The sequence below is a fragment of the Armigeres subalbatus genome, chromosome 3 (genome assembly GCF_024139115.2).
Source record: "Armigeres subalbatus isolate Guangzhou_Male chromosome 3, GZ_Asu_2, whole genome shotgun sequence".
Taxonomy (NCBI): Eukaryota; Metazoa; Arthropoda; class Insecta; order Diptera; family Culicidae; genus Armigeres; species Armigeres subalbatus.
In genome coordinates, this window is record NC_085141.1 from 410,978,226 (window position 1) to 411,000,413 (window position 22,188).

Genomic DNA, 22,188 nt, shown 5'->3' on the forward strand with positions numbered 1-22,188 from the left:
TGATCAGTGTTGGCATATAATTTTGTGTATATCCGAAATACTATTTTAACTTCTACTACGCACCAGAAAAACAATTCAAAACTGAGAGCTGAGCCAGCCCAGAGCTGCAAGTCTCTATAATAAAGACACAAAAACCCAGAATAACCAAACTAGCGGTAATGGTGCCTTTCTCGTGTATTATAAAACAAGAAAAGCACATAAGAGAGGTCAAAATTGCACTTTAGGGAGATAGATTCAGTTATTTCCATCAATTCACATTTATTTGCGTTCATTTGAATGCATTGCAGCAGTTTTTGAAAAAAAAAATCGATTTTGAATTTTTTTTTTCAAGGAGAACTCTTGGAAAAAAAATAAGGAAAAAATTAATGTTTTTATCTCCGAAACGCAATGGCCGATTGGGCCAATTTTCAATAGCGAAAATAAGGAAGGATTCCGCGTTGAATGCAACCTGTTGCAAGCAAATCGAATAAGGCTTACACAAAAATTGTGTCTCACATTTTTCCGGGGTTAATAATTGGATTGCGAAAGTGTTTTACGACGGCTCAAAGTACAGACGTTTTCTATGTCATCGTAAAAGTTCTTACCCGACCAGTAAACAAAGTGAAACGGCTGCGAATGAAACCATAATTGTGGATACGTCGGAAAAATAGTATAAAATTGCAGAACTAGAAGAAGAAACTCTCGGATATCATACTGATGAGCAGGAGGCGCAAATGCAGCAGGCATTCGAAGATTCAGCCAAGCAATCGAGATTGATGATGATTTCATTCTGCGGACGTAATGGATTCCTTACTGCTCGAAACTGGAAAATGAATTGAATGACACGGATGCGAACATGTTCACCGGCAAAAAAAGTTCTTACCTGAACAATAAATGATACGTTTGTAACTATAGCATTCGATCCGTAACGTTTTTAAAAAAATGTCTGAGCCTTAATAAGCAAACCAATTATCACAAAATAGTAGAAACAATATTTCAAGCTCTTTTTAGTGGAATGTATTCATCCGTCTAGTACAAGTTTTGTACTCTCCATTTAATTCTACTACGTTTTGTTATCTTTGCAGATACGTTTTTCGACCGCAACTGTGTGGTCGTCTTCAGCGTGTTGTACTTGACTCGACTTAAGTTGCGATCATTGTACTTTTTGACACTAGCTAGAGCCAAGCTCACTGGCGTTCCTTGGTGAGGGGAAGGGAAAAAAGGCATTTTCGCCAGTAAGTTTTCACTCGGCTAGTGTAAAAAAGTACAGTGACCGATTGAGTTTTGCACACGGACAAGCCGCCATTACCCAGCGTGGAAAGCTGGATTGTCTATCCGTTACAAATTTCTCTACCGAAGATAGATTTCTCTCTGTACAAAGGCAAATTACCCACCGAATATTTATTTATTTATTTATTTATTTATATTTCATCTGACTGTATGGTCTACATGAAAACTTAATTACTATTTGGAACATTGTCAGTCATTAAAATATCTTCTAAAACAATACCGAAATCTAGATGCGTTGATGTTGAAGTCGAAATAAATGGCTCCTTCGTTGAAGCGACGAATCATAGCGACGAAGCAGCTGTTGGCGGCATAGTTCGTGCTTTGAACTGCTTCATACAATAAATCTCTAGGCCGGAGTGTACGAGAGGGTGCGTAAAGTTGTATCTTTGTCAACAAATCTGGCACATCGTATTCAGAGAGCAATAATTTAGCGATAAAAACTGCTTGAGCCACATTCCTCCGCTTGCCAAGAGTATCCAGTCCTAGTAAGCGACAACGATCAGCGTATGGTGGAAGATTGAGCGAGTCCCTCCAGGGGAGATGGCGTAGTGCGTAGCGGACGAACTTATGCTGGACAGCTTCCAAACGAGCCGTCCATACGGCTTGATAAGGATTCCAAACAACTGAAGCAAATTCCAAATGAGACCGCACTAATGAGCAGTAGAGTGCTTTGAAACACAAAGGATCTCGAAATTCACTGGAAATTTTGAGCATGAATCCGAGCTGGCGATTCGCTTTGTCAATAGTAGTAGATAAGTGACGATTGTAGGTTAACCTATCATCCAATATGACACCGAGGTCTTTGATATGGTCGACACGTTGTAGAGTAGTACCTGCAATATTATAATCGAAGATCATGGTATCTACAGTGCGACGAAAGCTTATCACGTTGCATTTAGCGATGGCAAGAACCATCATGTTTCGATCACACCAATCATTGAAGATATCTAAACGTTTTTGCAATTCTAGGCAGTCCGCCAGGTTTCGAACAACGAGGTAAATTTTAAGATCGTCCGCAAACAACAGCAGTCCTCCACGCTGCAGGATGAAGGTAACATCATTCACGAAAAGCGAAAACAGCAATGGACCAAGCGTGCCTCCTTGGGGAACTCCGGAGCCATTCGAAAAACAACGAGATGAGTGGTTTCCTATATTTACGGTTACTTGGCGTTGCACTAGGTAGGAACGTAGCCAGTTGCAGAATGTTGCAGAGCATCCAAGTTTTTCTAATTTTGCTAGCAGTATGTCGTGATTGACTTTATCAAACGCTGATTTGAGATCTGTGTACACGGCATCAACTTGAAACTTTTTGCACATGTTGTCCATGCAAAACGAAGTGAAGCTTACAAGGTTCGTTTCCACAGATCGACCAGGAAAGAATCCGTGTTGGCATGGGCTGATATAATTCTTGCATGCAGCGAACAATCTCTCATAGATCAGCGACTCGAACACTTTCGATTCAACTCCGAGTGATGTAATGCCCCGATAGTTTCTTACGTCACTTTTGTCTCCTTTTTTAAATACGGGAAACATGGTAGAGCATTTCCATTGAGTAGGAAATTTTTGCTGACGAAGTGATAGGTTGAATAGTATGCGCAGAGGGGTGGCCAAAATATCGGAGCATTTTTTTAACACTGCCGAAGGAATTACGCTAGGACCAGCAGAGAATGATGATTTGATTCTACTAATAGCCGAAACAACCATATGAGTCTCAACGTGAAAAAGGTCGATGCCGAAAGCGCCGTCAGGTACATCACTTAATGCACCCAAAATGTCAGCTTGAGACGGCGAAGCTACTGCGAAGACGGACGAGAAGTGCTTAGCAAAAAGGTTGCATTTGTCCTCAGCATTCAATGCAACGTTGTCGTCAAGGAATAATCTTGACGGTAGACCGATTTCATTCCTCTTAGTATTAACAAACGACCAAAACCTCTTGGGATTGCGCCGAAGATTCTGCTGCATACGACACACATACTGCTTGTAAAGTTGCATGTTATAGCGGCGATAACAATTGCTGGCAATTGAGAAGTTCCTTTTAGCAAGAGCGCGAAGAGCCCTAGCGCGTGCCCGTTTTAGATTGCGTAGAGTAGCGTTCGTCCATGGTGGTTTTCTTGGAGGTTGGCGCTTCGGTACGGATGCAGATACACAGTCCCGTAGAAAACAGTTGAAACGGTTAACTGCTGAGTCGATGTCCAAGTCTTTCAATGCGCTCCAGTCGAATCGGGACAAACTGCGTCGGAGTGATTGGAAATCAGTCTTGCGGAAATTCAAGCCATCGATATCTGAGCTATCGTCAAAGCTAACATGACAGCTATTTGCAATAGTAATGTCTAGAGCAGGATGATGATTATCAAGAGGAACGATGGGATCCGATGCCTCGATGACCGTACAGTCAGGAATTAAATTTTCGCTCACAAATACCAAATCAAGGAAGTGTGATTGGAAATTTGGTATCAAATTAATCTGGCTTAATCCAAGAAAAGCAGTTCCATCGATGAGAAGGCGGCTGGCAGGAGTAGTCGTCGAATTTTCTGAATCAAGAAACGCAAACCGGTGGCCAGAGGGTGACCAAATAAGACCAGGTTGATTGAAATCTCCAAGTAGAAGAAGTACATCCATCAGGTCAGTCAAAGAAGATGCGTATTCAATTACTCCTAAGTGCTGTTGCATTATGTTACAATCGTGACGTCTGTCAGGAGGGATATACAGTGCACCAATGAAATCATTTCGTGTGGCAAGACTCACTTTCACCTAAACAGCTTCTAGTGAGGTGAATTGCCCAATAGCAATTTGACAGGTAGCAAGTACATTTGAAACAGCAATTAAGACACCGCCGCCGCGTGAGCGATTACTGTTGGCAGAGCTTCGGTCGACTCGGTACACGTTGAAGGAATCCCCAAACAGTTGAGCTGAATAAATCCTCTCGTCGAGCCAGGTCTCGGTAAGCACATAAACATCATATTCACCATCGAGTACGGCGAGGAAAACATCGTCAAGTTTGGTCAAAAGTCCTCGGGTGTTTTGATAAAAAACGCGCAGTCCTCGTGATGGTGAGTTGAGCGATGTACTGTGAACGGAGGATGGGTGAGGGGAAGACTTGCTTGTTGCGGATATATACTTGCCTGCATTCGGATTTTGGAAGACCCCTCTACCACACCCATACACAGGTCCGGGATGGCTGTCGGCCGCTGGCAGGGAATACGCGACTGTGATGGGGTGCTTTGGGGCTTCCTTTTGACTGGCTGGCGTGCATCCCGGAGGCGATCGGTGGTCGAATGAATGAACCGATGAAAGTTGACTAGGAAGAATGACTTCATCAGGTAGTGAATGGTCATTATTGAGAGCATGTGTGTACTTGCCTGCATTTGGGTTTTGAAGACCCTCCACCACACCCATACACAGGGCCGGAATGACTGTTGGTCGCTGGCTGGGAATGCACGACTGTGATGGGGGCTTAGGGGCTTCCATACGGCTAGCAGGCTTGCATCCCGGTCGATTGACAGATGCATGACAAAGGTTTACAAACGATGTTTTGTTTCATAATTATTTGATGAATTGGAAGCTTCGAATGTGAGGTCACTAGAAAACGAAAGTACATCAGGTACGAAAAGAAGATAATCGACTGAGTACTTGCCTGCGATGGGGTTCGGAAGGTCCTTCCCCTTTCCACAGAAACAGGACCAGGACGACTTAGATGACAGGAAACCGAAGATTGATGATCTGATAGTTCGAAGCTGATAGCTTCCGATGACTCGACTGTTTCGGGTGGGTTAGGACCTTCCTTACGGCTTTCGCAGGAGCGTCCTGGAGCGTGTTGACGGATAATTAGCTCGTTGCTGGAGTAACTGGTGTTGTCGGGAATAGTCCGGGAGACGCAAATCTGGGTTTCCGAAATTTTTGAGTGCTGTAATCGTCAAACTGTCGGAACAGGATCCCTTCTGGCCACGTCGTAGGATCGAGGGCAGTGCTTTTCAATGTGGGGTCTAAGCCCACCTTGAACGAAATGAAGGTCATGTTGCTAGTATCAGTTCCTTTGGCAACCAATTTCACAACCTCAGGATCAGTTTCAAGTCCCAAATTCGCTTTCACCATTGCGCATATCGCCTCATTAGAAACATCGGGTTTGATACGAGACAAGTAGAGCCAGAACTTACTAGCGGGTTTCTCGCTTACAGGAACAGATACTACAGTTTGATCTCGTTGTTTCGTTCCAGATTGGCATTCAGAAGAGCTTTGCGCAGAGGAATCATATGCTCGAGGTCGTTTGGTAGCGCGTGTTTCACTGATCACCGGCCAACGATTCGGAGCCAGAGTGGAGGCTGGTTTAGAAGTGATTTTCTTGATTTCCGTTTGGAGACTATTGATGGCATCGGTAAGAGACGCAAGGGGATTTTTCATCTGCGCGATTTGTAATGGAACGTAAATGAGAATTTTCAAATAGTTCCGCACATTTATCGCACATCCAATATAGGTTCTTTCGGTGAGACGTGAAGTAATTCATTAGAGCACGTGAAACACCAGAACACCCCATATGGAAAATGCAGCCACAGTAACCGCGGCAAGTAACAGAATCAATCCCAGTAATGAGCTGATTGCATTTGGAGCAGTTGTTTTCCATATTTTCGTATCGCCTTTCGTTAGGCAGCCAGCTAGTGCGCTGTATTCACATAAAGATCAAAAGACAAAAATCCTATTCCTGTTTGATTCGTAATTCTTTCTGGCTATGTTCAATTAGCCATAACTTGTGTGGCTCCTCTAGTAATACGAGCTTTGTATACTAGTCCTCCATGACGAATCTTTTTGTATGGGCAGTTAGATTCTTTAGAGAATGTTGTGACGGTTTTTCTCTGGCTCGAAATAAACTGTTTTGAAAGCAGTGATCATTTTGCACAGCTTCAAAGCTAGAATATATTTTCCGTTAAAAATTATTTAACTAATGATGTCGATTAGCACAGCGGATAAGAACTAGATTTATTTCCGAATTCTTCACTTCTCCCAACTTAAATCACTGAATAGTCCAATTTATTATAGTTTATGTATAACTACACTAGTAGGTTAGGTTCTATTGTTCTAACTGTATTTCAACACTTTTTTACACAACTAATCCAATAACTTTAATCCACTTTTCATTTAATAACTACAAATATTTAATAACTACAAATTCAACTTTAACTGCTAATTCAAATTCTACACTTGCTGTCCAAATTTTTCTGTTGCAACGCCTTTTTGATGGTGATTTCAACTCCACCTGTTGGTTGATTCCATGACGATAAAAGAAGCCAAGTCCATGCTGCAGAGGTTCCTTTTATAGCTGTCACTTTACTGTGGTTGACGAAGACGGATGTCAAAGAACGCAAGTTGTCGCATACATGGCTGAATCGGTAGTCGATGAACGAGGGAACAGCTAGTGATGTGCGATGATATACTTCATGCATAGATGTCGCTTCTCGCATATGCGAACATCCTGGCTCCTTCGAAGATCGAGTTCTGACTGGTGCTTCGTCTTTGGCGATGATTTACAGATGCGATTCGGTTTATTGTCGATGAAACCCGTGTTGTCAATTGATGTTTGTGTTCTGGAACCAATTTATAAGACCCGGTAGCGGGTTTCAACGAAGTTAAATGCAAAGGACAGGTACTTACCTGATCCTTTGATAAAAGGACCTTTATTTTATTTATTTTTAGGAGCGCCTTGCTGGAAATTGTGGAATTGTGCATACAGGAATCAACTACGTAGGAAGCAGCTGGAGTAGTGTTCCAATTGTTTTTGTTATGGTTGCGGTTCATCGTTTGCATCTACTGGTGGACTAATAGGAAGAAGGCTGATTTTCGAAACTGGTCTTGTATATATTCCGGCAGGTGTTTTTACGGTAACGACTCTTGTGACTCCATCTACTCCTGGCAGTATTTCGAGGACTCGAGCAGTAGGCCATTGATAAGGCGGGGCGTTGTCCTCCTTAAGCAGCACAAGTTGGTTCCGATGAATGGCTACCGGAGGGTTGATCCATTTCGTGCGAGTTTGAAGGGTGCAAAGGTATTCAATATGCCTGCGCTGCCAAATTTACTGCAGAAGTTTTTGTTGTTGAGTCTTCAAGAGATTGAATGGAATGTAGGTGACATCGACATCTGGAACGGACTTCAACGATGTTCCAGTAAGGAAATGTCCAGGGCTGAGAGGTTCGAAGTCCAGAGGATCGTCGCTCAAAGGAACTAATGGTCGCGAGTTTAGGCAACATTCGATCTGTGCTAAAAGTGTTTGCATATCCTCCATCGATAGAGTGTGATTCCCTAAAACTCTGAAAAAGTGCTTTTGAGCAGACTGTATCGCTGCTTCCCACAGTCCTCCAAAATGTGAGGCCTTGGGAGGGTTGAAACGCCATCGTATTCCCTTAGCAGCACATTCTTCCGCAATCGATTGTTGGTGCTGATCGCTCCGGACGATTCGACGTAGTTCGTTTGCTGCACCAACAAAGTTCTTGCCGTTATCGCTGAAAATTTCAGCACACAGCCCACGTCGGGCTACAAAACGACGGAGTGCCTGAATAAATTTACTAGTGCTTAAATCCCCACCAGCTCGAGGTGCACAGCCTTTGTTGCGAAGCAGACGAAGACTGCCACGTATGCCTTTCCCGGTTCTGCTCTACGATGAATTGGTTTTAACAATATTGGACCCCAATAGTCGACTCCTGTGATGGTGAACGGACGAGCGGCGGTGATTCTTTCCTTTGGAAGCTCAGACATGAATTGCTGAACAAGTTTTGGTCTCATTTTGGCGCATGCAATGCAGTTTTGAACGATCTTTCGAGCCAGACTTCTGGCCCCAGTAATCCAATAACGCAAACGAAGGATATTGAGTAGCATTTGCGGTGCAGCATGAAGATTTGTTTCGTGTAGGTGCCGTACGAGAAGATTTGAAAAGGCGTGGGCGGATGGTAGTAAGATTTGGTGTTTACTGTCATAGGCTTGTTGCGCGTTTTTAGTCTACCACCTATTCGAATTATCTTGTCGACCGAAATGAATGGGTGAAACCAGCGAATACGGGATTTCAGGCCAACTGGTTGGGACCGTTCCAACTGGTTCCATTCGGCGGTGAATGATTGTTGCTGCACCAATCGTATCAGGTTCATTTCCGCTGCCTGTTGTTCTTCTGCAGTGATGACTGTTCTGGATGGTCTCGATCTTCCCTGACAATGATTAATGAAACGTCGACAGTAAGCCACCACCCGTAGCATTTTATGGTAACTTGAAAACTTGGTGGCTAAATCATCAATGAACGATGGTTCTGTGACGGCGGAAAGTGCGATGGTAGACGGTTTTCTTGCCTCGAGGATGCTATCGGCAGAGTTAATTGCTTGCTGAATAGGCCAGTATTTCTTTTGTAGTACTAACCAGTGTGGGCCCCTCCACCAAAGCTCGTCGTGGAGTAGATTCTCAGCAGACAAACCACGAGATATATGGTCAGCAGGATTTTGTTGTCCCGAAACATGGTTCCAAGTACAATTTTTTGTGGCAAGTTGTATTTTTGAGACACGATTCGCAACGAAAGTGGTCCAGGTTGACGGAGTAGAGTTAAGCCAGCAAATAACGATCGTCGAGTCCACCCAGAAGTAGGTATCTGTAGGGATCTGTAGTGAGCTGGTTACCTTCTCGTACAGTTCCGCGGAAAGGAGCGCGCCACAAAGTTCGAGACGCGGGATGCTCTGTTGCTTCAACGGGGCAACTTTTGATTTTGTCGTAAGAAGTGCGGTTTTAGTTTCTCCGTTTGAATTCGATGAACGGATATAGCAACAAGTACCATAGGCATTCTCAGATGCGTCAGAAAAAAAGTGGAGCTGAATGGATGAAGGATTCGAACAAAGGATGTATCGTTCTATGCGGAGATCATTTAGGTATGGCAACTGAGACATATAATTGAACCATCGTTCTTTGTAGGTAGGCGGAAGTTCCTGGTCCCATCCCCATATGTTTCCATCGTTAGCCTTCAATGTCCATAGAGCCTGCATAAACAACTTGGCCGTTGTTATAACGGGTCCGACTAGGCCAAGTGGATCAAAAATACGAGCAATTTGGGACAGTGCGATCCTCTTCGTGAGCTGAGTGTCGTTACTCGAAGGTAGGTCGATCTTGTAACGAAGTTGGTCGGTTGCTGGTTCCCAATGTAGCCCAAGACTTTTGATGCATTCGTCACGATCGAGATCTACTGATGTCTTTAACGCTCGGTGCTCTGAGGGCACGCCTTCTAGGACTTCCTCCACGTTTGAAGCCCATTTACGTAGCTCAAAGCCTCCCGCAGAGAGTAAAGAGTCTAGTTGGTTACGAAGTCTGATAGCCTCTTCCACAGTCTTACTTCCGGAGAACAGGTCGTCCACGTAAAAGTCCTTGCGTAGAACGTCGGCGGCCTCTGAAAAGCGGTGTTGTTCGTCATCGGCAAGCTGACGGAGTACCCTTGTGGCCAGAAAGGGTGCACTAGCAGTGCCATATGTCACGGTCTTCAACTCATACGTGTTTAAAGTTGCGTCTGGAGACGATCGCCAAACGATTCGTTGAAGTGGTGTGTCTCTTTCATCAATCCGTATTTGGCGAAACATTTGCTTTATGTCGGCGATGAGCATAATGGCGTGGGTTCTGGAGCGCATGATGATTGAGCGGAGCTCTTCTTGGACGATTGGGCCAACCATGAGAGCGTCATTCAAGGATGATCCCTTCGTGGTTCTACAGGATGCGTCAAACACGACACGAAGTTTTGTTGTCGTGCTGTCTTCTCGAAGAACGGCGTGATGAGGCAGATGATAACAGGGAGATGGTGGGTTTTCATAATCGCGAACTAGTTTCATATGGCCTAATTCTTCATATTCTTGCATAAAATTTCGGTAGTGACCGCCCAGCTCTGGATTGCTAGTGAGACGACCTTCGACGAGATGCAGACGACGAATGGCTGAGCGGCGGTTATCACTGAGGTGCAGTAAAGCGTTTTGTTTCAGCGGAAGGCGAACGATATAACGTCCCTCAGGAGAGCGAGAAACTGTTTTGCGGAAATGAGCCTCACAGGCTGCTTCTTCAACGGAAAAGAATGAAACATCCTTGTTTTCCTCAATGATCCAAAACTTTTCCATGAGTTGATGAAGATCTGCTACTGTAGCGACGTTAGCTGTGATCGATTGTGTCGGTAGAAGGTTGGCAGTTGCTCCAGATACGATCCAACCGAGAACTGAGTTGACGAGATTCGGAAGAGATTCGCCGAGTTGAATCCGACCGGACACCCTGAAGAGGTCGAAGAAAATGTCCGCCCGAGAACGAGTTGAACTGGTCTTGTATTATAGAATGATGGATCTGCTAGCTTGATTCCATGAGGAATTTCCCAGGACGATACGTCAATGGATATCGATGGTAGATTTACTGTTACTTTCGGGAGTACCAAGAACTCCACGGCGGTCGAAAATTACCAAAACGAGATCGAACGGTTGATTTTAGTTTTGAGCGAGCGTTGGTTGAGGACTGACCGATACCAGCAATTGGAATGTTGATTTTAGTGCGCTTAGCATTTAGCTGTTGAGCGAGCGATTCAGTCATGAACGAGCATTCACTGCCGGAATCTAGTAGCGCCCTAGCGACATGTTCGACACCATTGTCATCGATGATAATGACTACCGCGGTAGCCAGTAAGACGCTTTTCCTTTGCACGCCAGAAGAAGTGCAGCTAACGTGTTCAGGTATGGCAGCGGTGGAGTTTCTTGGGATTTCTTCTACGACAGGGACAGAAGCAATATTCGGTGTACTAGATTCTTCAGTCCTGGAGTTCACAGACTGGCTTTCCACCATGACAGAGCTGGGTATGGTGGCGACCTTTACACTTGCGGCATGTGCTTGACGACGGGCATTCACGTACTTGGTGACCTTTCCTGAGACAATTTCGGCACAATTGGTGGCGTCGAACATCCTTCTCCTTATCTTCAACTGTCATTTTTGAGAAAACGGGACACAGGTACAATGGATGATGGTCAGAGCAGACGAGACATTTCCGGTAATTCGGTTGACTGGCCCCGTGGCTGGCGATGGGACGGGAGGCAGGTCTTTTCGTCGAACTTTGGTATACAGTATCGATCGATTTGTGGATTGTCTGTAACACCGTGACTCTTCTTTGAATGAAGTTCGTGAGATCGTTGAAAGTTACATTCCCCTTCGATGACGAATATTCCTCCCAATCCCGCCTCGTAGTCGGGTCGAGCCTGTTGCTCAGCATTCTGATCAAGAGTATGTCCCAGCATTCAGTTCTCTCTCCCAACTGTTTAAGTACTCGGACGTTCGCTTCGAATTTCTCGACAAGACTATGTAATTCACACGCTGATTCTCTTTTCAGTGACGTGAATTCGAAAAGCGAGTCTACGTAAGACTGCTTTAGTCGGACAGGGTTCTGATAGTGATCAACCAACAAATTCCAGGCCACTTGGTAATTATTGGCACTGAGGACGATTGTCTGGATGAGCTTAAGGGCGTCTCCAGATAGGGAAGACCGCAAGTAGTAGAATTTTTGAATGCTTGAGAGTTCATGTGACGAGTGAACGAGAGAGACGAAGAGGTCATGGAAGTTTAACCAGCTATCGATGTGACCAGAGAATATGGGCAGTTTTACGTCGGGTAGCCGTACTGACGACGACGGAGGAAGTTGTGTTGTTGCCTGAGAAGCAGGTGCGGGGCTAGGGACAGCAGAGGTGTTGAGTGAGAGTAGAAACCCTTTGACTTGGAAATAACTAGATTCGAAATCTGTTCGGATCTTGAGGTTCTGGTCCAATCCATCTTCGTCCAGCGATTCAAGCTCCATTTGAGTTGCGTTGACGTCCTTCCAGAGTGCCACAAGATGTTCCAAGCGTACCGAGACTTGGACAGCATCTCGTTCTTCCTGGTATTCGTCTACGAACGTTTTGATGAGTCTGAACGACGTCAAAAGGCTCTTCAGGCGCGTCTTGAGGCCCTTGATGCGTCGTTCCGTGGACATGATGGGATTAGACGGAGATAAAGGATCGATCGAATCTGTAAGGCGGAAGACCACGCAGCTCAAACGAGACGGGATACAGGTATTGGACCGATAATTACCTTGAAAAGGCAATATATGTGCCTTTGTATTATATAATGCTCCAAACGGCTAACCTCCAGGATACGTGGCTGAGTTTGGTGAAGATGCCTGGCTGGCAGACTAGCGGAATTCACGAAGGAGTCTGTAAGGCAGAAGACCGCGTAGCTCAAACGGGACGGGTTAGAGTTGTTGGAGTGATAATTACCTTGAAAAGGCAATATATGTGCCTTGAATTATATAAGTAACTCCAAACAGCTATTCTCCTGGACACGTGGCTGGGTTTGGCGAAGATTCCTAGCTGGCGGACTAGCGGAGTTCACGCTATCCGGTTCGAAGGACCAATGTCGATTAGCACAGCGGATAAGAACTAGATTTATTTCCGAATTCTTCACTTCTCCCAACTTAAATCACTGAATAGTCCAATTTATTATAGTTTATGTATAACTACACTAGTAGGTTAGGTTCTATTGTTCTAACTGTATTTCAACACTTTTTTACACAACTAATCCAATAACTTTAATCCACTTTTCATTTAATAACTACAAATATTTAATAACTACAAATTCAACTTTAACTGCTAATTCAAATTCTACACTTGCTGTCCAAATTTTTCTGTTGCAACGCCTTTTTGATGGTGATTTCAACTCCACCTGTTGGTTGATTCCATGACGATAAAAGAAGCCAAGTCCATGCTGCAGAGGTTCCTTTTATAGCTGTCACTTTACTGTGGTTGACGAAGACGGATGTCAAAGAACGCAAGTTGTCGCATACATGGCTGAATCGGTAGTCGATGAACGAGGGAACAGCTAGTGATGTGCGATGATATACTTCATGCATAGATGTCGCTTCTCGCATATGCGAACAAATGATATTTTATTTTAATGATATTAACTTACAATCTAGTTTGAATTCAATATTCCAGCAACCGATTCCATCACAACTCTAATCTTGTCCAAGCTAAATTTATTGCTTCCGTGTGGAATTATTTGGCATTACCACACATTTAATTGCCAACCTATCAACTATTCTCAACACCGTCAATGGTCCATTTTATATTCATACCTCGCTTCTTGATAGAAAACCATGAAAAAAGAACCGAATGACTAGCTAAGGTGTCAAAACGGAAATGTCCCCTTCTACGGGTTCCCGGGGACAATCCGTAGGTCCCGGAAGCGGTCAAAGCCGTCAATGGTCCATTTTATATTCATATTTCGCTCCTTGATAGAAAACCATGAAAAAAGAACCATCAAATGACTAGCTTAACTGAAATGTCCCCTCTACGGGTTCTCCGTGGACAATCCGTAGGTCCATCTTATGTCATAACTCACTTCCTGTTAGAGAACCATGAAAAACGGACCGTCGTATGACCAGTTTTGGTGCTAAAACTGGAATGTCTCCTTCTACGGGGGACAACCCCTAGGTCCCGGAAGCGGTCAAAGCCGTCAATGGTCCATTTTATATTTATACCTCGCTCCTTGATAAGAAACCATGTAAAAAGAAACGTCGAATAACTAGCTTTGGTGCCAAAACTGAAATATCCTCTCTACGGGTCTTTTTGGTTGGTTTTTCATTCTTGACGTGTCAGAAAACTTCTGGAATGTAATTACATATAATGGAAGATCGGAAGATTTTTCTATCCTAATACCCACCACAAATTTACCTTCGAAAAACCCGGAATATCTTCGGTATCGGATGACCATGGTCGGTTTCATGGACACATGGTGAAACTACATTAAATTACAACTACGTGATCTAAATCTCAGAATCGACGAGTGGGTGAATGAGTGAGCGAGTAGAAGTGAGTGAGTAAGACTGAGTCAGTTAATAAAGATGAGTGAGTGAGTGAGTTTGTAAGAGTGAGAGACGAGAAGTGAGTGCACGAGTAAAATTGAGTGAATAAGTAAGACAGAATGAGTAAGTAAGAGTGAGTGAGCGGTAGGCTCGAGCGAGTGGGTAGGAGCCAGTGAGTAAGAGGAGCAAGTAAGAGGAAGCAGCAAGTAAGAGGAAGGAGCGAGTAAGAGGAAGGAGCGAGTAAGAGGAAGGAGTGTGAGTAAGAGGAAGGAGTGTGAGTAAGAGGGAGGAGTGTGAGTAAGAAGAAGGAGTGTGAGTAAGAGGAAGGAGTGTGAGTAAGAGGAAGGAGTGAGTTAGAGTAAGTTGGGTCCTAAAGCCCTACCTCGTTTATGATTGCAAACGATAGTGCAACGGTCAAGAATACATGAACCGTTGTTATAAAAATTCTGGTAAAATTCTAAATCAATAAAAATAATATTTTTGCGTTTAAGACATTTTAAGGAAAAGTTTGGGCTGTGCAACATTTCAGAACGAATGAACCATCAGCCCAAAACGTCAGCCCCATATATTAACTGTCAAAGGTTGAGTCAAGTGCCCTGTGGTGTTTTGCTAGTGCGTTTGAATCCGTACGTCAAACAAGACCGAAAATGTCGAGAAAGCATTTTTCATCTATTTTTCAATTTCAAATTAAACAATGTTCTTTTCGATTTTTGAGCCGAAAGAAAAACTGACACGTTCAGGATGATTACCTTCATCGTTCCCTGAAAGAAAATCGAATATCGATTCTTCATTTTAGGACCCAAGTTAGTGAGATAGTGAGAGTGTGTGTGTGTGTGTGTGTGTGTGTGAGAGAGAGAGAGAGAGAGAGAGAGAGAGAGAGAGAGAGAGAGAGAGAGAGAGAGAGAGAGAGAGAGAGAGAGAGAGAGAGAGAGAGAGAGAGAGAGAGAGAGAGAGAGAGAGAGAGAGAGAGAGAGAGAGAGAGAGAGAGAGAGAGAGAGAGAGAGAGAGAGAGAGAGAGAGAGAGAGAGAAAGAGAGAAAGAGAGAGAGAAAGAGAGAGAGAAATTTTGTTTGAGTGCTGCTATCACTGACGACGGACGCTCGATGCCACCGATGGGAATAAATTTTAGGAGAGAATCACCACCGATGAGCGCGTCTGATACCTCTGCCGATACCATTATTGTGGTTGGCAAACAAGACGACCGCCACCAATACAGATAGTTTTATACTGGGGCCGCTATCAACGATATCGTTGCGATTGGATCAGAACCAAACTTGTTAGTTGCATGAGTTCGATGTCTGTGCTGGCGATGTACGAATGGGATTGGTTGATTTACTAAAGCCTATTGCTAAACTTCTAGCGAATATCCTATAATAAATAATTAAAAATCAGTATGTAAATAAAGATGCTGGGTCATTGGGCCGAATGGTCATTAGGCCGAATGAGAAGTGTGAAAAAGGAAGAAGAAAGGTGGAAGGATGAAGAAAGAAGAAGAGAGAAGAAAGTAGGAAAAAAGAAGCATTCAGAAGAAGGAAGGAGCCATATACAAACATAAAGTGTTTTTTTTTTTTATACAAAATGACCATTTTTGAAAATTTTACCAGCGCTCGGACATACTCATCGTGAGGTTTACCATACCATAGTTACGACCATATTTATTCACAAGGAATTGTTACTTATTGCTGGACGATCTGGATGATGTCCTCTTCTTCATTCTATGTTGTGATGGGACCGGTGACAGAGACCATATGCCCAGTGAGTTAGGATGTTTGCGTGTTTTGTTGATGTCTCGCAGTCGGGCATCGTCCGTTATTGGGCACAAACTCAAGCACCCGTGGGATTGTTTATAACTCCTTTTTCACTTCGTTTAGAAAGTTGACGACGTCTCGGAAAGTGTTCATATAATTTGTTTTGAAGAGGTCAATTAGCGTTCAGAATCTACCGTCGAAATTGTACTTCGAGCGGGTTGTAGCGTATTTATTGCATAGCAAAATAACATGATCGACTGTGTCTATGGTTAGGAACACCTCACAGTCTGAATCTTCGACAATCTTCATTGTTGCTAGCCAGTTATTAGCACAGCTATGTCCGGCCATCAGACGATTTATGCATCGAACCTCTTTGTTGTTGTACCAGGGTGTGTCGTTAAAATGTGGCTGGATGAAGAAGAAGTGTTTTCCTGTTTCCTCCGCGCATGTGGTATACCAGTCATTGGTGTTCTTTATTCGCCTTTGGTTGAAAATATTGAGTGCATCTTTTTTAAATATTCCATTTTCCAGGATGAGGTTCGAGTTGATTCCTGCCTTAGCCAGTTCGTCAGCCACCTCATTACCCTTGATAGAGATATGACTTGGTATCCATTGAACGGTCACCTTCAGTGTTGTTGCCTTCTTAATTATCTCTTGGATCATTGTGTTACGTCTCTCACCTGGCTGTGCACCTTCAATCAGCTGGCACGATGATAGAGAGTATGTAAACAGGACCGCTCCTGTGATGTGTTCTTCGTTTAGATGATTAAGTGCCACACGTATAGCGTAGAGTTCGGCAGTCATTATGGAAGTTTCTCGCTGCAGTTTCAAGCTGATCCTGCGATTCGTTGGAATGCAGAAAACCCCTACACCACAGGCCTCACCTATTTTTGAAGCGTCTGTATAGATGTGGGGTCTGTGTTTGTATTTAGTGTTTGTTAAATACAAAAATGTCTGTTTGAGCACTCGCGGATCCAAATTTTTCTTGGCAGCCATCCCCTCTAGTAGCGCGGTTTGTACTTCGAGTGATTGTTGGTGATGTCATGTCATGTCCGGAATTATTGCACCAAAAATGTGCTGGTGTTGAAGATAGGTTCGTTCCACTAATGTGAGTTTTTCTTCTGGAATATTTTGTCCTCTCAGTTCTGTAAGTTGATTCACGACTACGCTGTTACTCTGGAAATGTTTGGCTATTTCTTTGCAGGTTGCTTGTTCAAGACGTTGATCTAAAGGACTCTCTCCAGCGAGTGCTGCCAGAGTGTTCCTTGGGGTGATTCTTGAGCATCCGGTAGATTTCCGCCAGCATTGGTTGATGATGATCTGCAATTTTTCCCTGTTTGATTTACAGGCGTTGCCGTAAACCGTGCAGCCATACTCGAGGGCACTGCGTATTAAAGCCTTATACAGTAATCCCATGGTTTCTGGGTGTCCTCCAGACACCGATCTCCATGTCTTATTCTTGAAAGTACTTTCAACATGTTGAGACGGTCCTGTATTTTGTAACGAAGTTCTCGGATGTGGGTTCCAAAGCTAGTGGTGCGGTCCAGGTATACTCCTTGGTGTTTATAGCTATTAACAGTTTCGATTGTCTTCAAGCCAATTTGTAATTTCAGGTCTACGTTGACCGCTTTGAAGAGAATCAACTTGGATTTGTCCGGGTTGATTTCCAGATTTAGTTCTCTAGCTTTATCCTCAAATTTGCTTATGCACGCCTGCGCCTGCGTCGATTAGAATGTGCTTCGTCACTTGGGGTTTCAGTGATTTTAGCATTTCGTATGTGATACGATCCATTCCTGGGGCCGACGATCTTTTCCGACTAAGGATGACGTCCCATTTATGTTGATCGATGATGTCGTAGTTTGTTGCAGGAAAATAACTGTTTTCTACGTTCTGGTAAATGTCGTTTGGTCCGATGTGAAAATCTATAAATTTCTTAGCCAGATCTGGGCTATCTTGAATTATGTTATTTCGTTTGTTCGATTTCTTCCAGTAAGTTGTCGGATTTTTGACCACAGTTCTGCTGAACTTGTCTCCGGGCCGACTTCTTCGGTGAATTTGTTTATGCCTTCTTTGGTGTACTGCTTTTTAAGTTTGAGGAAAATAGCGGAATATCGTTTTAAGTTGACCAGGTTTTCCATGGTGCTGTTACGATTGAAATTGGACAAGGCTTCTTGTTTGTCTTTCCAAGCTGTTTCCACTTCCGCGCTCCACCAATATTTTGGGTTGAATTGTTGACAATTCTGTTTTTCTTAATAATCTCACCCACCTCCCTCGTGAGGTCCTTGATTCCGCTAACCGAATCAGCATTCATCTTGGCAAGGTCCGCTTGTAACCCTTTTTTGTTCAGGATGAATTTCTTTTTGTCCGGTACTTCTACGTTGTATCCAATTTGGATTATGAGGTGGTGGCTTCCAACTGACTCTTCGAGTACAGTCCACGTACACTCCAGTATCAGATTGCTGGAGGCTAATGTCAGGTCGATGGCGGTTGGTTTTTGGTTTAGTTGTAGTGATCGATATGTGGGGCTTCCGTTATTCAGCAGGATCAGGTCGGATGCATTGATCTCCTGTAATATTGCCGCTCCTTTCGCAGATGTTTTATCGTTTCCCCATATCGAATGATGGCAATTGAGATCACCGCCCAGAATCACTTTGGGATATTTTGCCAGCTCTGTCAATATAAGGTTGATGTCGTTTTGAAAATCCTGAAGAGGCGTTGACGGTGCCAAATGGCAGCCCTTACTTTGCACCGTTCAATGTGCAAAAACGTTCCATAAAACAATGAAAAACGATCCGTAACTAACATCTGAATGTTCCATAAAACGATACCATAAATCCATAAAATAGTTCGGGAGATTCCATAAAAAATAATTTTATGATCCATAAATCTTTGAAAAATGATCCATAAAAACTATATTTTGATCCATAAAATTTCAAATTTGCGCAATTTTTATCCTGATGATGATCCATAATTTCAGTAATATGATCCATAATTTTGTTTATATGATCCATAATGCTTGGAAAGAAGGCCAATGAAACTATATTAATTGATCCACACATTTTATAAAATCTATGGATCATTTGCCAAAATTTATGGATCATATCACCAAAACTATGGATCATTTGAATAAAGCTATGGATCAAATGGCCAGAGTTATGGATCATATGACTAAAATTATGGATCATATTACTGAAATTATGGATCATCATCACGATAAAAAAATGCGCAAATTTGAAGTTTTATGGATCAAAATATAGTTTTTTATGGATCATTTTCCAAAGATTTATGGATCATTTGTCATATTTTCATGGGAAAATAGCAAGAATTGTATTGTTTTTCTTGACTATGTTAATGGAACATATTTTCCCATTAATTGCTAAATTTTAGTTTAGTTATGGATTGAAAAAATATTCTTTATGGGATCTCCTGAACTATTTTATGGATTTATGGTAGCGTTTTATGGAACATTCAGATGAGCACTAGTTTGAGAAGGGGGACGTATATAGCCACACATTGACTTCCGTCGCTGGTCGTAGGCATGATGATTTTCTGGAAACCGTAGTCTTTGTGCAAGTAAATGGCAGCACCGCCATACCCGTCGTGTCTTGATGTTGGTACTTTGTTGTATCCACTGATGTCATATTTTTTGTGTTTTCTTCTTCTACTTTGGTCCATGTTTCGGAGAGTAGGGCCGCAGTGTACGACCCGATTGTTAATGTTCTCTGTAGCTCCTCTTTGTGTTTGGAGACGCTTTGCACGTTGCACTGCATAATTTTTACTTCTTTCTTTCGTCTAGACATGGTTGTTTGTCGATGAACTTGATTTTTAGTTTTTGTAAATAATGTCGAAACTGAGGAACTTTTTGCTCACTTCTATCAAGTTTTCTCTCGCCTGCCCTTGCAAATTGTTATCTGCGATGATAGCACTATAGTAACGTTGGAGAGCCTCTTGAATGGCATGGTTAACTGTTGAGTGCGATATTGTTGTTTGCTGTATTTTTGCCTCTTGCAGTTTTTTTTTTTCATTGTTCCTGTTCGTTTACTTTTCGTGGGTTGTTCAGGGCTGTTCCAGTAGCTTCTTCAGATGGTGTTTACCTGATTCGTTTACGTTCTTCCTCCTTTGAGTCCGATTTCGTTGCTTCCGGTTTCTTCCTTCGCGTGTCTCGAGCACGATTATCTTTTGGTGCTCGGAAGACGTCTTTTTTCAGTTGCGAAGCGTAGTTTTGATCCTCTCCTGGTCTCGGTTCATCCATGAACTCCGCGAGTGCGTTGAAACTGTTTGCGGTCGTTAAGGGGTACAGCTTCTTAGCTTCGAAAAATGTAAGTGCTTTTTTTGCCATAACAGACTTTATGTTGTTCTGGCGCTGGCGTTCTGGACAGGTATCGTCGGTAGTCCGACGGTTCATCTTGCAATACAAGCAACGATGTTGTTTCGTGCATTCATTATAATCGCGATCCATTTCATGTAGGTCCCCACAGCCATGGCAACGCCGAGCGCTGCGGCATTTCACTGCCTTATGATTATAACGTAAGCAGTTGAGACACAGGAATGCTTTCCTGTAGAAGGGCTCAACTTTGATGGAGCAGCTGTACAGTTTTACGAGGTCCGGTAACTTATTCGCTCTGAAAGTTATGCTGACGCGCGTTGTCGGCACTTTTGCGTTGTTGACGAATCTGGTAAAACGGTAGGCGTCCAAAATCGGTACCAGACTGTGGAGATCTTGTTTGATGTCGTCATTGGATGGATCCGTAGGTACACCGGCAATAACTCCAGTTACAGCAATCAGGTGTCTTGCCACGTATGCTTTGTAACCATAACTACTCACTACACTGTTTTGCACGAGTCTGTTTGCTGCTAAAAAGTTACTGAGGTAAACCAATACCTTCCTTTTTCCTGCATTTTTAATTTCCAGAAATCTTGTTGATGCTCTTGAGGTGGTCTGCGTCGATGAGCTCCACGTAAACGCGGAAAGGTCCTTCATCTTTTGCGGTGTAGAGATAGTTTTGTTGCTCCCTTGCTGGAGTCTCGATGGCTAGCTCATTTGCTTTCGATGTTATTCTTGATTATGAGGGGATTTGTAATGGTGGTGGTGTTAGGGGAGAAACATGTGCGTCATCTGTCTCCATGGTGATGCTTTTTTCTCCTCATTCCAAAATGGCGGATGGTCCGGATTTGTCACTTTTTTCGAAAATTTAACTGTTTTTTATTGTAAAACTCAAGGAAAAAGAATTCCTCTACGAGTTCGATAACTTGTATTTATTAAACTGTGATTTTTCACTGGGAAATAAAATAATCACTCTGAGCGTTCACTAATGGCTGTTCACTTCCGAAAATCACTTTGACAGATCTGGATGATGTCTGCAATCTGGTATCACATATCTGTGCAAATAAAAGGTATTGGTAAGTACACTGGAATCGCTTTTTGCACGGTTATATTTCATCAATATCTCGGTCAATCTACAGCTTTTTAAACATCTCCAGATTTTCTGTCTGTCTGACCCTTATAGACTCGAAAACTAGAGAACCGATCTGCGTGAAAATTCATATTAAGTGCTCTTCGGGCCGAGTAGGTTCTTTAGATGGTTCAAGACCCATCTCCCTCTGGAAAGAGGGACTCTCATACAAATGAAACACAAATTCCTACATATATCAACTAACTAATCAAGCAAATGGAATCCAATACGGCACGTGAAAAAAAGTTTGCTCTATCAAGTGAAATCGAATCGCAGAGCAAACATTAAAACTTATATTGTGAATACAAAATAAATGTTTGTGCCAACTAATAAATTTTGGGCGGGACGAAGTTCGAAGAGTCTGCTAGTATTTTAATAAATCCAAAGGCAAGAAATTACCAAAAACAAACCGCGTAAAAAACAACCTCAATGAAGAGGCTTTCGTTTGTTAGCTCATGACAAAGATGGTGCAGGATTTACAAATTCTTTATGCTACAGCTGCTTCCAAATCTATTCAGAATGATTATTAAAAAAAATTATCTAATAATTTCTTACTCCGATGATTGGACGCATTTTTCGCGTGTCGTCGCATCAGCATTTTTTTGTATCGTCGTGCATATGCAATGAATACAATATTTAATATCGTTTGTGTGAATTATAAAGTTACTCTCGAAAAAGTTGAACAAGAACAAAAAAGCGCAAAACAAGTGCAAAAACACACACATCAGTCTGGAAAATGAGGTACATTGGGCTTCATAGTGGTCACTGATACTGTTAACTTAATGCTACTATCTTCATCGTATTTTTTGAATATTTACAATTTGGGTAATAAATTACGCTATGGCTAGAGAGTGGAG

The 22,188-nt window shown here is 42.9% G+C and overlaps 1 protein-coding gene across 1 annotated transcript; it reads right to left on the minus strand.

Annotated features, from left to right (window-relative positions):
* Positions 1 to 16,061: 16,061 nt before the first annotated feature.
* On the minus strand, positions 16,062 to 16,682 carry LOC134223069 (uncharacterized). The gene has a single exon (XM_062702205.1). It carries the CDS (start codon positions 16,680 to 16,682, stop codon positions 16,062 to 16,064), a length of 621 nt encoding a protein of 206 aa, XP_062558189.1.
* Positions 16,683 to 22,188: the final 5,506 nt, after the last annotated feature.